This window comes from Acomys russatus, chromosome 10 (assembly GCF_903995435.1).
Source record: "Acomys russatus chromosome 10, mAcoRus1.1, whole genome shotgun sequence".
In the NCBI taxonomy this organism is placed as follows: Eukaryota; Metazoa; Chordata; class Mammalia; order Rodentia; family Muridae; genus Acomys; species Acomys russatus.
The window spans coordinates 73480622-73497093 of record NC_067146.1 but is presented as its reverse complement, the minus strand read 5'-3'; the positions used below and the strand labels follow the sequence as shown (position 1 = coordinate 73497093).

Genomic DNA, 16472 nt, shown 5'->3' with positions numbered 1-16472 from the left:
GGCATAGGATGTTCAACCTGAGGACCAGGGGAGGGAGACAAAGAATAAAGAAACGATAGCCAGAAGTTAAGCTTACGCAGACATAGCGTTCGGAGTGATAACAAATATGGAAGGCGTGTGGCTAGCACGCTCATCCAGTTTGACTACGACATAACCGTGCTACCCAGAGACCAGTTTCTCTTTGCTATTCACTGCCCCACAGAGAAAACTAAAGACTAGACTGATGGGTTCTTTCGGTGTCTTCCTAGCAACTGAACCAGTGTCATGCGCTTGTTCTTCCACAGACAGACGCCCCCATGCCATCGTCTCCTTTTCTTACTTCCCATGTCGCTGCTATCTGAGGTGCGCACTACACAATGCAGCTTAACCACCTCTGAAAGGCCAGGACTGCACATCTCTCCTTGCACCATGATAAAGTTTCAATGCTTCCAACAGAACTCATGGTATTTGAGGATGGAACCTTTGGGGGTGGTGAATATGAATAAATAAGGGGACCAGGTAGGGCCCTAACCCAAGAGAACTATGGCAAGACCTGAGCTAGGGTGGTCAGCTTTGCCGCAAAAGGTTCAGCAGAGCCTTGGTACTCCATAGTGTCCCCACTAGCAAGAAAAACCTCATCAGATAAGCCCCTGAATCGTGACCTTACACTTTGCCTTATACCTATGGGTCATATAAGCCTTTATTCCTCTCTGTGGCACTCACTGGCAGCTGCAGGAAACAGGGAGGTATACCAAAAATTAGAGGGTGATAATTAAATAAGCACAAACTACCAAAAGCTTAGAAGCACAACTACACGGATGCATCCTAACTATGCACACAGCATATGACTACATGAATGAATCCTAACTATGCGCACAGCACACGACTGCATGGATGCATCCTAACTATGCACACAGCACATGACTGCATTGGTGCATCCTAACTATGCACACAGCACATGACTGCATGGGTGCATCCTAACTATGCACACAGCATATGACTGCATGGATGCATCCTAACTATGCGCACAGCACACGACTGCATGGATGCATCCTAACTATGCGCACAGCACACGACTGCATGGATGCATCCTAACTATGCACAAAGCATAATCACTTACCTCAGAGGGCTTCATGACTGAAGTGTTACTAAAAGGAAAACAAAAACCAATACCAGGGGCTCAGTCTGGTCAGTGAAGTGCTGGCCTGGAAGCGTGGGAGCCTGCATTTTATTCCCAGCACCTACAAGGAAGGCCAAGGAGGGTAGCACACACTTGCAATCCTGGGCCAGGTAGAAGCAGAGGCAAGTGGATCCCCAGGGCTCAGTGAGTTCCAGGTCCCAGCAAGAGACTGTGTCTCCAAAAAACAAGATGGAAGGCAAGTGAGATGGCTCAGCCTGTAAAGACCTCTGCCAAGGCTGACGATCCAAGCCTGCAACCCAGGACTGATCTCCCACACATACCATAGCATGTGCATGTACGCATATGTATGCACATATGTAAATAAATAAGCATGATTTAAGAAGAAAAATACCACAAAGCACTGCAGTAAAACTAGTTTTGAAAGCTATAATGTGTAACGTATAAGGCAAAAACTACAAAGGCGGACATTTTAACAGGGTTCATTTCTGAATGACATGAAATTTGCTTGTCTTGTTGCTTGGTCTATTTCTTTCATTTCTCTTGATGTTTTGTTTTTATTAAGACAATGTCTTGCGGCATAGCTCAGGATAGCCTGGGACTAACAATCCTCCTGTGCCAGTCTTCTGCACTTCTTTCCCATAATAAATCTACTTTCATAACTTTTAAAGTTTAAATGGGATTGTCCTCCTCGTAGTTATTAGCCAAGTTACCTCAAACACTTGTAAAGGTAACTTCATGAACTACAAAGCAATCTGCAAGCATGGCTTCAGAGCACTGACAATTTGGGGTTGTTTTGGTCTGAGACATGCAGACTGGCTTCCCACTTACTCAGCACCAAGAACCACCTGCTGTGCTGTGACTCAGACCCCAAGCACTCTACCCACTGGGCTGAGCTGTGTTTCTAATAAAAACAGAAATAAGAATCTAATCAAAGGAATGTGTGAGATCAAATCACCTACACACTTAGGGTTTTGTTTTGTTTTGTTTTCCTCATCCGCACAGTCCCTCCAGAGACAGCATGTGAGTACTTTGTCTCAGCTTCTCTGAGAGGAGCTGGAGATTTACACGGCTCTGTACACGGAGCAGTTTTTTACACAGAAACATCTCTTTCAAACTTTTACTCATTATTTAGTAACATACAATTTAAGTTTAAAATAAAAATGTATTTCTGATACATATGATACGTGTGCTATGAACTTTGCCTTTTCTTAGCCACAAGGTGGCAGGAATTTCCAGGGTAGATGCTGTCCTGGACACGGCTGTATCAGAGGACTCCTCTCACATACACCATAGGTGGAGAGCTGACGGCAAGCCGTCACCTGCAGCACAGTACACTCCCAGCAATGATGGACAAGCGTGGGACACAGCGGCGGCACAGTAAGCGCTGTGAAAGGAACAGATCTGGTACAGCAGCCCCATGAGCTGAGCGCGGCAGTGACTCCCACTTTGGAGATGAGGACGGGCTGGGGCTTGGGCAATAGATTGTTCTGTTGTTTCGAGCAGTTTCTCTGTGTAGCCCTGGCTGTCCTGGAACTTGCTCTGTAGACCAGGCTGGGCTTGAACTCACAGAGATCTGCTTGCCCCTGTCACTTGAGTGCTGGGATTAAAGGTGTGCATGTGCCCCCATTGCCCAGCTTCCAGATTTTTTTTTTTTTTAAAGGCAAGATAAGGCCACCAGGACAGGCAGCCAGCAATCTCAAAAAACAACCAAACAACAACAACAACAACAACAAAACCCAATGCACCCAACAGGAACTGTAAACACGAGACACTCCCCTCACTGGCCTCCCAGCTTCCTGAGGGTTAAGGAACGCCCAGCTTGTTGCTCAGATGCTTCTGTCCATGGACACCCATGGCCTAAGAGGTGGTGTTTTGTTGCTCTTCTTACATGATATAGTTGAAGAACATAATTTATAAAACACTGACTTTACAATCCTGCAGCGACATAATGCCCAAAGTCTCATAGAAAATGCTGTAATTTTTTTTAAAAATTAAAGATTTGAAAAAAGGAAAACTAAGAAGTTTAAACATGTTAAAGGTTTCAGTCCCATGAGAATAAGGGAATCACCACGACACTTTCTCTTTCTGGAATGCCAAGGTTTCAGAAAGCCCCACCTTGGAAGAACACAGAGAAGCAGACACACAATAGAAACTAGTCCAAGCTCTATTAAGATCACACAATTGAAAACATAATCCTGGGGCTGGCAGGATGCTCAGCGGATAAAGGTGTTTTCTACACAAGGCTGATAACCTGAGTTCAATCCACAGAACACACATAAAGGGTCTTCACTGACCTTTACATAGCCTGACTACGACGAAGAACTGACTCTGTCATCCTCTGACCTCTATGTGGTCACCAGGCACACACTCCCTCTCTTCCTCCCTCTCCTCCCTATCCCTCCACCCCCTAATAAGTTTTAAAAATAAATTTAAGTTCTAATTCTATTTGAATTTATCCTTCAGATACACCCATACAAAAATAATATCTATAAAACTAATTTTTCATGCTGTTTGTTTATAACTGAAAAAAAAAATCAAAGTTAACTTAAATACCCAATTTGGAATTAGCCAACTAATCATTACACATCTCTACAACCACACTCTATGCATTTAGGGGAATACATTACAGAGGCATATTTAAATATTCAAAACAGTTGAGGTGGTGAAAGAAAAAAGAGCACGACTTGTGTCTGTCCTCCTTGTGGTGTCTCACAGAGGCCGAGTTCACTGGCGCCACCTCAGGAAGGAGGTTAGCATTACACACATCTTTACACCTCTGACATCCTGACCTGTAGGCTCAATTTTCTTAACAAATATATTTTACTACAAACTTATTAACTGAGTGTAGGTCACTTCTAACCTGACTGACCTAAACAACAAGAAAAGGAGATTAAAGAATACAATAACAAAACTGTAAGGATATCAGTTCTTAGGAACGATTCTCCTGGCATAGTCAGCAGGATTTCTTCTGCTGAAACCTGGAATAACCAGAACCTGGAACCTCAGCAGGAGCCGGAGCCCTGAAGCCTTCTCTCTAGTGGTTCTCTCTAGGAGAGTCTCGAAGTGGAGCAATGAACAGCCAAAACCATGCCAAGTCTCTAAAGGCCCAGCCTCTTGTTTTTGGCTCATTTATGTATCTCTTCCCAGAGTCTGTTCACGGATCTTTTCAGCTGGCAACAATCAAGCTCCCACATGAGGTGTTTGTCTTCTAGTGGATTAACATCACCTGTTCTCACAAGACCGTTCCCCATCCCACACTTGGGATCATAACAAACACAGGTTTATCTCTCCTTCACTGACCCACAGATTATCATCAGATCTCAGAGTCCCATTTGTGGCCAATGAATTTCCATCTTCCTCCCTGGCTGCTTTCTTTTCTAGTAGAGCCATGGCTCTTGCCTTTGGGGAGCAACCTAGCTCAACTTCCACTCTTAAAAAAATAAAAAATAAAAAACCTTTCATAACATGTTAATTTACATTCTTGAAAGCTTTTAAGATTTATTATTTCATGTCACTGCAAGCTTGAAGTTGCCAGAGGGGCTGGATCTTCCTACAGCCAGCTATAGAGACGTAGGAGCCGCCACGCGGTCGGTGCCTAAGCTCCAGGCCTCGGCGCACCTCTGGGGGGCCATCTCTCCAGCCCCAGAAGTCATTTTAAAAACACGGCACTGTATTCCATAAGGAGACTCTGACACCAGTATTGTCCCCTACACTACCATCACTTACCCCTCTTACTCCTCTTGTCAGTCCCTTTGGTCCACAGTGACACTTCTACTTTCATATTGTATATGTATACGCAACCTTATATTTAAAATCTAGGAAGCATAAATGAAAGATAACATATTCATTTCTCTCAGCCTGGCTTAATTCACTCAGTATAATCTCTATCTGCACCCACTGCCTTGGAACTTCATTGTCTTATGGCTTTTAAAATCCGCTGTGTATATATAGCACTCCCTCCTTGTGCACTCCTGGTTTTGCAGACCTCAGATGCTCCATACCCTGCCTATGTGAATAGTACCGGAATAAACCTCACATGAGGTGATATGCTCGCCTGGAGTACTTTGGGGACATAGCCCAAGAGTAGCAGAGCTAGGCCAGCGCTCCATATTGATTACCGTAGTGGCTGGACCACCAGCAATAAGTAAGGCCTCCCTTTTGCCCACATCCTCATCAACATTTGTTGTTTCTTTGTTTAATGGTTGCTATTCTGACTAGGAGAGATGGCATTCCAATATAGTAGTTTACATTACCAGCAAGGTTGAATTTTTTGTTTGTTTGTTTTTGTTTTCTTTGTTTGTTTGTTGTTTTTCGAGACAGAAGGTTTCTCTGTGTAGTCCTGGCTGACCTAGAACTCACAGAGATCCGCCTGCCTCTGCCTTTTGAGTGCTGGGATTAAAGGCGTGTGCCACTCCACCCAGCAAGGTTGATTTTTTTTTTCCTTTGCATGCTCATCAGTCATCTGTATTTTACCTTTGAGAGTGGTCTGTTCATTTTACTTGGTCATTTGACTGCACTGTGTGGTTTCTTGTTCAGTTTGTTTCATTATATAGTCTAGATGTTAATCCTCCATCAAATGCATGGCCAGCAGAGATTCTGTGCCCTTTGGTGGACTTTCCACTGGACTAATGATTCCCTTTGTTGTGCTAAAGCTTTATGTCTCAAGAGGCCCCCACTTGTTAACTCCTAACACCCCCTCCCTACGCAGAAAGCCCTTGGCCACGTCCGTCAGGTATGGCGACACTGCCAGCACTGTTCTCCGTCACCCAGGGTCTTCTGTGGCTCCGTAAGATGACCAGTTTCACATAGTAAATCACCCGTCCACGAACGTGTGAAGTCTTTCCATCTCCCATTGTCCTCGATTTCTTTGAGTGTTTTAAATTTTTCATTGTAGAAAGTCTTTCGTTTTGTTTGTTTGTTTGCTGCTTCCCTGGTTAGGTTTCTTCAAAGATATTTTATTTAGTTATTTATTGGCTATTATGGATAGGATTATTTCCCTGGTTTCTTCCTCAGCATGTCCATCATTAGTATACAGGAAGGCTACTGGTGTCGTTGTCGTTGTTGTTGTTGTTGTTTTTATTTTGTATCCTGCTTTGTGCAGAGTGGCTGTCAGCTTTAAAGGTTTTCTGGTGGAGTCTTTACAGTTTTACACATAGAACAACAGCGTCCCCAAGTAAGGGTAGACAGACTTCCTTTGTGACTTGTAACCCTTTATTTCTCTCTAGTTTGGGTGCAAAAGACTTCAAGTACTATATTGAGTAAGAGTGGAGACCCAGAGGCTCTGGTTCTTGGTCTGAAAACATTCTGAGGCTGCCTCCATTTAGTATGAGAGTGGCTACAGGCTTGTCGTAACAGCCTCTGTTAGGCTGAGATGTAGTCTTTCTAGTCCTAGTGCCTGTAGGCTTTTCTCATGAAGAGATTTCTGTTAAAAGCCTTTTCAGCATGTATGGAAATTATTTAATGATTTCTGTCTTTGAGGCCATTTATGTATAAAATTATTGATTTGCACATGTTGAAGCATCAATACATATCTGGAATGGAGCCAAGTCAATCACAGTAAAACATCTTTCTGATGCATCACTTAATTCATTTTCCAAATATTTTATTGAAGCATTTTGCATCTGGCTAGAGGACTTTCTTATTAGTGTTTCAATCTCACTGCTTATTACAGAGATACTTAAATTTTTTAAAATTAATTTATTTACTATATATACAATCTTTTGTCTGCATGTACACGTGAACATCAGAAGAGGGCAGCAGATCTCATTATAGATGGTTATGAGCCACATGTGGTTGCTGGGAATTGAACTCAGGACCTCTGAAAGAGCAGTCAGTGCCCTTAACCTCTGAGCTATCTCTCCAGCCCACAACTACTTAAAATGTTTATGTTGTCTTAGTTTAATTTAGTTAGGTGATAAATACCTAGACAAATGTCCATTTCTTTTAGATATTTCCAATTCAGTGGGATATGTGGTTTTTCTTTTTTGTTTTTTTTTTTAAAGGTAACTTCTAATGATTTTCTGAATTTCAATGATATCTATTGTAATGTCTCCTTTTCCAATTGTCTTTTTTAATGATTTATTTATCTGTATTTTATGTGCACTTGGTGTTTTGCCTGCATGTTTGTCTGTAAAGTCTGTTGGATCCCCTGGAACTGGAGTTACAGACAGCTGTGAGCTGCCATGTGGATGCTGGAAACTGCACCTGGGTCCTCTGGAAGAGCAGAGGTCTCTTTAACTGTTGAGCCGTCTGTCCAGCTCCTCAATTAAGTCTTTCTTCCTTAGTTCGGCTAAGGATTTGTCACTTTTGCTTATCTTTACAAAGAACAAACTCTTTGTTTTGATACTTTGTATTAGCTCTTCAGTTTCATTTCAATAATTTCTGCCTGAGTCTTGATTATTTCTTTCCATCTGATGGGAGGGGAGCAGGAAAAATAAATAGAAAGGAAAACTTCGAGAGAAAGCAGTTTTGACTAAGGTTATAATGCAAAGAGCAATGTGGAGAAACCTAATCAATCAGATACCCTAAACGGCGGCAGCACCCAGCCAGGTGCTCTCTAAGATCTGGATGGGACTCCTCCCCTTCACATGGAGACTGTCTCTCAAGTGCAACATGAATTCTCACTGCTAAAGATCATTTCCCATTTCCTCTTTAGGGTTTAGGGATGGCCACAGTGGTCCTTCCAACTCTCCCACAGAAAAGACCAGCCTGTCCCTGCCCTCCACCTGGAGGCAGGTGAGACTTCCAGTCACAGCACTGGTGGCCAGGCATCACCCTGTGCTCACGTTCTAGGCAGAGCGACCAACAGCAGTTTTTGTGGGGCCTTATTTCTCTCCCGATGCCTACAGGATTATCATGGGTTGATCCGAGGAGCTGTCGCTTGCAAGTGGCATTGGTTCAGTGTCTGATCACTATTAGTGGGCTGGATCATCATGACCAACTTCAGGCAGGACAATGACAACATTTAGCTCTTGTTAGTTTAGTGCACGGCCAGCTAACCGGCTGTAGATAAAAGAGCACTGAAGCGCCAAAGAAGAGTAAAGAGGCAAGTCACATAACGTGGAAAAATATTCAGGCACAGGCTCTTTGCAAATAGAGTACAGTTTAGCTTCATACATCATTCTGCAAACGGTATTAAAGATAATTAAAAACGGAACAAACCTTAAATCCACGCAGATTCTCACTGGTCATGCAGACTCAAAAAGCCATAATTGCTGAGTCAAAACGTACCAAAAAACCCACCAGCCCAGTTATTACAGATAGACAAGGAAGGCATCTGAGGCCACTTACTGTCTAGCTTGGTCCTTGCTGGAATAGGTTACGTTGACGACGGCAGTTTCTGAGTCCGTGTTCACTGTGGGAAGACAGAAACAGATATCAGGCTAGTTTCTTCCCACTCGCCTCCTTTTACAAATTTGAAAGCAATTCAGAAGACAGGTACCTTGCTCACAGCTCTCCACCACTCCATACTGGACTAGCAAACTATCCAGCACCTAGCAGGACGGGAGAGAAAAGCGTAAGGTTTGAGTTTCCCGAGATATAAACCAAGGCAGGAATATGTTCTCAAATCACAAGTAATCATGACAGAAGAGTCAAAGAAATGAGTGGGGCTTTGAACATCAGAACCGCAGGACCACATGCACCGCCTCTCTCTGCTGCCCACACCTGCCCAGGTTCGATCCCAGCTTCTACCTCTTGGGTACCTGCCACCCTCAACAACCTTTGGGGCAGCTACTCGGCTCTTGAGGCAGAAGGCAAGTTGCATGTTATTTCTCACACACAAATACATCATCTTACTGACTTTTCAAAGAACTCTGCTTTATAGCTCTGCTGAGTCTAGAAGGACAAGAGAGGCACATGGTACACAGCAAATTAAAGCACACTTGAAGTAGCCATCAGCACACAGACGCTCTCGAAAGGTGGTATGAACATTTTTATATCTGAATAAAGAGTGGAAACCATAAATACAAAGCAGTTTTCCTCTCTCTACTGAGCTGCACGCTATCATGACAGAGAAGCTATTAAACAGTAACTATAGGGCTGGAGAGATGGCTCAGTGGTTAAAAGCACTGGCTGCTCATCCAAAGGTCCTGAGTTCAATTCCCAGAAACCACATGGTGGCTCACAACCAACTATAATGGAATCTGACGCCCTCCATGCAATAGAATGCTTATAGACATAAATAAATAAATCTTAAAAAAAAAAAAGACCTTCGTATATTGTAAAAACAAACAAACAAACAAACACACACACCTATAGGTTCATTGTAACAAGAACTGTGACTCTATCTCATCATGGAAGCTGGCTTCAGCTGCTCTTAGCTTCTGAGGGTTTTCCCTCCTTGAAATGTTAAGCAAAATTAGTTTCTATGTATTTACAGCAAATTGCTCATTAATTTAATTGCCAAAACACAAAGGCAAAAGTCCCTGGAGATGTTCTCTGGCCCTAGGACACAGTACACTGTTAAGAGGTGTGCCACATTTTAAAGTCTTTATTTATTTATTTATTTATTATTATTACTTTATTCCTTACCTTATTTAACTAATTAATTAATTTGTAGCTCTGGCTGTCCTGGGCTCACTTTGTAGACCAGACTAGCCTCAAACTCAGAGTGATCGCCTGCCTCTGCCTCCTGAGTGCTGGGATTACAGGCATGCAGACCATGCTGGGCTGAGCCACATTTTAAAGGTAATTTCCTGCTTCTTCCTGGTTCCTTCAAAGGACACTTGACCTTCTGTTGTACCTTTTGTGCTTCTGCCTACCATCTGTCTGGGAATGGTGTTTTCTTCCTCAAGGACAGTGGACTCCTCCTCACTTGTTAACAGAATGCTCTGTTTTATTTCCTCTGAGACAGTCTCACAGAACTCAGGCTGCCCTCCAACTCTATGTAGCTGTAACTCGGGCATGTTGGAAGCTGGGGTGTGTAAGGGTGGCTGTGGAGGAGGGGAGCAGGCAGTAAGGGATAATTACGTATTTAATGTGTTTACTTAATCATTCCTAGTTCTTTCAAGAAGCAGTTTGTTCAGTAACTAAACATACGAGCTTTTAGTTTCAATTCTGCCACCACAATTTTATTACTCCCCAGACAAAGCTAAGTCCTGCAGCCTATAGACAATGGGGGTAAAACCTACATAATAAAGCTGGCAGAGCCAATGCTCTCCAAAAGCTCCACTAGCAAAGGGACCAAGGAGTCCATCTGCACAGAGAGTATGATGTGCATTTACACATGTGCATGCAGAATGTATGCACATAAATGCATATACACATGGCTGCACGCACAATGTGTACACACAAACAAAATTGAAGTTTAGGAAAAGTATACCACATTTTTACTGCACATTATTTTATTAGATTTAACATACTCAAAACAAAACTTCTTAGCCAGGTGTAACAAGCCTTTAATCTCAGCATTCAAGAGGCAGAGACAGGTAGATCTCTGAGAGTTCAAGGCCAGCCTGGTCCATTAACAGCTAGGGCAATACAGAGAAACCCTGTCTCAAAAAAAACAAAAACAAAAACAAAAAAAGCAAGAGGGGAAGGGAGGAAGGGAGGAGAAATCTTGGTATTTAGTTGTGAACACATTAATAGCACAATCTGGCACCTCACCTCCAGGCTGAGGGGGGATTCAGTGGGACCCTGGTGCCTTACAAGTTTTATAGACAAATCTGGGGATAATCTTGACTCCGAGAAGAGGGGAGGCTGCCGATGGCCTAATTATTCTCTAGTCTGAGTAAGAAAAATGGTGTCTTTAATCTCAGCACCCAGGAGGTAGAATCAAGTGAGTTTGTTTCTAGAGCTAGCCTAGTTTACCTGAGAGTTCCAGGCCAGCCACAGCTACATAGTAAGACTCCATCTTAAAAAACTAAGTAAATAAATAAAATTCTCAAAAATGAAATCAGGCCCATCTGAATATGGTTCTTCAGGTAAATCACTGCTCTCCCAAGGTACAAGTATCTCCTGCTAAGTTGGCTCATCCTACATTAAGTACGAAGCTGTGCTGTGCTCCTAAGATAGCTCACGTTGACTGCCTAACTCTGGCTCTTGTTTCTTCTTAGCTGGACTCCTTTTCACTCCATACTGTTGAACACTCCCCTCTTTCCTCCCAAATCCCTTATATTTTTCTAACATTTCCACAAATCTCTCACAAACCAGAATCCACACTTAAATGAATATAGTCCACTCAAGCTGGATTGGAAATACTTCTTCATACTTAGTGAAACCTAAACCCACCTGAAGGGGAGAATATATCAAAGGAAGCTAAGCCTCAGAAGCAATGCCTTGGTAGAAATTTCCCTTTTAGGGCTTAGGACTTAAAACTATCTGAATACACAGGGCTTTGATTTACATTGTTCACCCAAAGCACAAATAGTAAAGGAGAGTCCCATGACAGCTCCTGAACATGGTGGTGAAGAAGCAAGGGCATGTTGGGCAGTGGTGGTGTACTCCTGGCACTCTGTCAGTTAGGAGCTAGCCTGGTCTACAGAGCAAATACCCGGATATCCAGGTACAACAACAACAAGTAATCAAGACACAACAACAATTCACAACGCACAGATGCACACACGTGTGCATTCACAAGTAGAACCTACCTTGGCATCTACTGACTGATGAGCAATGAAGAGAATATGGTATTCTCCTGTAAAGAGCTATCATTTGACATAAACAGCAGAATTTGCACACACTGCAGTATGGGTGAACCTTGACAACACTCTGCCAAACGATGGAAGCCAGGCACACTGTCTGATTCCACCTGTATGAATGTCTAGAACACCAAACCCCATGAGACACAGAGCAGACAACCGGCTGCTTAAAGATGGGGAGGAGGTGTCACAAAAACTCTCTAAAGCCACAGAGGTGGTTGAAAAAAATGACACACTAAAAAGCATTGCATTGTACATGTCAAAGGGGGATTAGAGTTCATGAGCTCCATCTCAACAAAGCTACTAAGTATTACTTAAGTTCAATAAATGACACAAAATTTTATTTATTTTGATATTCTGCATTACTGTGCAACAGTTTCCATCAGGAGGAAGCTCTTTAAGTATAGAAAGGCTTCAGGAAGTCCCTGAAACTGAACAGCTGTCCTAGGCCATCCCCTGCCAGAGCAAACAATAAACACCTAACTCTAGGAGAGCTGAGCTGCAAACAAGACTCTGAGACCAGCCCAGCTGCCTGGAAGCAGCAGAAACCAGCCCAGCCACCTCAAAGAGGGTTAGACCAGCAAAGCACCAAATAGGGTACTCGCCAAGCTGCTGAGCTGCCTGCAGGCTGCTCAGTGTGCTCCTGGTCCCAAGTTTTGTGAGCTGTCACCCATGCTGAGGTGGGCTTTGGTGACACAGTCACCAAACTTTGAGTCACTTCTGCTCCAGTAAGTAACCTCTCACCCATATTCCTATAAGATACCCCTATTTAAAAAAAAAAAAAGAAAGAGACCCCCTATAAAACTCATGGTTCACCAAGTTAAACTTAGGTGGCATCTGTACCTTGGTCTGCTGTGGATTCCCTAACTGAGCTGAGCAGATGTATGTGCTGTGTCTCCCCCCAAGGAAAGTTTTGTCACATAACATGCCTATACTCATGAAAGCAGTTTCCTCATGTGTCTCTTCAAACTAGTAGTGTCATTTATCCTTACCCATCCATGATTCTTTCACTAGATAGCTGAAAATATCCACGCAGCTCTGAGCTGCAATCTAGCCAGTCTTCCTCTGCTGTCCCAGCCTCAGGTCTACCCTAACAAAACCAGCTGTGTCGCAGCTCATCCACCAGATGCAGGAAGTACACCATGCTCAACCAGAACCTTCTCGTGTCTTCCAGATGCTCTCATATCAGCCCCTCCCACCGTCTAAACCACCAGCCCACTGCGCTTGCCTCCAGTCCAACTTCCTGCCAGAAGTTACATAACCCTGAAGGGGTTTCAAATCACTGGTGTGTGTTGTCCATACTTCAGCAGGGCTATGTGCATATACACCTGTAAAATGTGTATTTTTTAAAATTCCAACACCTATGCTCTGGCCATATTTTCAAGAGTGAATGGTCAAGTGTCTGTCTCTGTGTTTCCTTCTGTCTGTCTGTCTCTCATCCCCAGCATCTGACCCTGGAAATGAAAGCAGTGTCATTTTATCATGCCTTTCCTTGTCTACTCACCCACCATACTTTCAGTTATTACCCTTGGTGGTGATGTCACCAGGCGTGTGACAGTAACCTATTCTTTGTCATCACACTAGCTGTTAAAGCTGACAGGTCATTCCTAACACACGCATTTGGCCTCACCCCTTGAGTGCATTCTAAGCTACACCTGTCTTCAGCTTTCTGCATGGTGATGGGGCAGCATTGGACATGCCCATCTCAGTGCCAGTCCATAACCAGCAGCTCCTCTTCATCATGTCTCCTAACAGACAGGTACTGACCGCCCGCGCAGTGAGACAAGCTTGTGGCTTAATTTGCTTACTCCATGTGTAGCTACGTGAGAAAGACTGAAATAGAGTAAAAGGAAGACACGAAACAGTGTTTGTGTCTACTGTGGTGACACAGCCACACCCAGTGCTCGGGTGCCTGGAGCAAGAGAGCCGTTAGGAGTTTGAGGCCAAACTACACTATGTAACAAAACCCTGTCTTTAAAAAAAAGGTTTTAGAGAAGTCATCCAGAGTGAGGTAACACAGACCCAGAAAGACAAACATGGAATGTACTCACCCATAAGTGGATATTAGCTGTAAAGTAAAAGACAATTGTGCTACATTCCATAGACCCAGAAAGGCTGAGTAACAAGGAGGGCTTAGGGGGGACGCAAGGCTCCCCCAGAAGGGGACATAGAATAGATTTCGCAGCAGACTGGGAGAGGGTGTGGATGGGAATGGAAGGATCAGATGAGGAGGAAGGAGGGAGGAAATCTGGAAGAAATGACTGAAACTGAGGGGCATTTGGGGGAGAGGGCAAGATGGAAACCTAATGCAAAGGAAACTCCATGGAATCTACGAGAGTAGCCCTAGCAAAGACTCCTCGTAACAGAGGACACAGAGCCTGAATGGGCCATCCCCTATAACCAGGCAAGGCTTCAAGTGGAGGAACTGGGGCACCAACCCAGGCCCCACAGCTTAGACCTACAGTTTGTCCTACCTGCAGAGTGTGCTGGACCCAGAGCCCAGCATAACCATCATCAGAGAGACCTCATGCAGCAAGCGATGGGAGCAGATGAAAGTGCTAGAGACCAACATTAGGCAGAGCTCGGGGAGGAGCCAGAGGGGTCGGGGACACACCATAAGAACACAGCCCGCAGAACCAACTGACTGGAGCTCACAGGGATTTGAGAGGTTGGGAAACCTGTAGGGGTCTGACCTACGTCCTCTACATATATGTTAGTTATGTCTGAGTAGCCTGTACTGTTGTAGAAATCCTAACAGTAGGTACGGGGGCTGTCCCAGACTCTTCTGCCTGCCTGTAGGACCCTTTTCCCCCTACTAGGCTCCCTTGTCCAGCCTTGATGTGATGGAACGTGTCTGGTCTTGTAGCTTGTTATTCCGTGTTTGGTTGATGTTCCTGGGAGACCTGCTCTTTTCTGAGGTGGGGGGGGGGGGCGAGACACTGGGGGAAGCAGAGAGAAAACTTTGGTTGGGATGTAATGCATGAGAAAATAATAATTTTCTTTTTATTCACTTTACATTCTTTTTGTTTTGTTTTTTGAGACAAGGTTTCTCTGTGTAGCCTTGGTTGTCCTAGACTCGCTTTGTAGACCAGGCTGGCCTCGAACTCACAGCGATCCGCCTGCCTCTGCCTCCTGAGTGCTGGGATTAAAGGGTGTGCCACCACACTTTACATTCTTATCATAGCCCCCTCCCTCCGCCCAGTCCCACCCTTCCTCCTAATAATTTTCTTTTATAGGGAAAAGACTTTTATCCTGAGTGCAATGAAAGCTAATCTTGACTTCCACGAAAGTCCACGGTAATTTCAGCTAATAGTACACTTGTTACAGCCTTGTGCAAGAGCAGCGTTAAGTATAAGGTCATTCTCAGCACCCACACCGCAGTGAAAATTAAAGTACAAGTGAAAGGCAGGGAACCCACACACACCCATCCACCTGAGCAGGGCACCCACATTCACCCATCCACCTGAGCAGGGCACCCACATTCACCCATCCACCTGATCACCACTTTTAGATACCAGGGAAGGCTCACTGTAGACCCAGGTTACAACTCATGTCAAAGGAGGTGGGAGCCATGTCCATAGGAGTTGCTGGGCCGAGCTAGGCTGTGGGGATGAGGGAGAAACTTCCTTTAGATGCACCCAACATCTTCGCAGGGATAAGCCCAGGAACTGTTCTTGCATCTCTGTGAAAAGTCCACCTATGTGACAAAAAGCAGTCATGTGCTGCAGATGCCAGAGACCATTTCTAGTAAATACTGACCCAAATCAAATAAAATAAGGCATCACCTTATTATTTCTCTAAGATAACACTGACTCAGTACTGTGGACAAGGCTTCCTTACAGCAGTCTGTGGATGGCATCTGTGATGAGAATGCTTGTTCACTACCCACTTGTCACCAGGAAAACCCTACAGGACTCTGATGGTCCAGTTTGGAGTCATTAGAGCAAAGGCCCCTGGAAACCTAACTTTCACTAGTTAGTTAGATCTTCTACCCAGGTGAAGAGGTGACACTTCAGTACTCATTCATGTGATCAGAGTCACCTTCCCCAAAGCCCCACCCACCATCTCTGAGGTCATAAGAAAGGGCATCCAGAGTGCTGATGCCTCCAGTGGGCAGCGCTGAGCCATGCTGGCTTTAAAAAGGCAAGTGAGCAAGTCACACCTTTGACTAAATCCCAGCAAGCACTGGGCAGTCCCTGTGGGACCTCCTCTTCCTGTTTGGCATATCCCACTCTCTCCGATGCTCCCACTGTCTTTGGTTATGAATTGTGTTGCCTGGAAGCAGCCCTGTCCGTCACTCACTCCACACACTCCCACAAGGCAGCACCATTTCATTTTTCAGCTAGATAAACTGTGGCCTGGAGGGCTTAGCAGCTTTAGTCAACTCCAGCTGTCAGGGTCGGGGCCAAGCTCTTTAGTCTCTTAGTACACTAAGTCACTTCAAATCCATCTAAACTAGAACAATAAACAGACACACCCGGTCAAACAGTTCTTGCTTGACCATCACCTGTACCAGAGAGTGTAAGCTGGCCTCTGAGAGGAAAAGGCTGTATCTAACCCCTGGGCTAAGCTCAGGGTCCGAGTACAAGCACCATGCCCCATATCTCCCACTTCTATCAGACAAGCATGCCACAGTACCTCTCCAGGCTTGGGCTTCCCCCAACACTGCGGGATTCTTCTTACTTGAATAACTGAGGCCACAGAAAAAGCAA

The 16472-nt window shown here is 44.4% G+C and overlaps 1 protein-coding gene across 1 annotated transcript in view; it reads right to left on the bottom strand.

The window, feature by feature from the left end:
- The window catches only part of Igf2bp3 (insulin like growth factor 2 mRNA binding protein 3), a 125325-nt gene that overhangs the window by 37767 nt on the left and 71086 nt on the right, over positions 1 to 16472 (bottom strand). The window contains exons 4-5 of the mRNA XM_051152418.1: positions 8562 to 8613; positions 8411 to 8474 (exon numbers count right to left, since the gene is read on the bottom strand). Coding sequence (XP_051008375.1) covers positions 8411 to 8474; positions 8562 to 8613 — 116 coding nt within the window. The remainder of the gene's footprint in view (positions 1 to 8410; positions 8475 to 8561; positions 8614 to 16472) is intronic.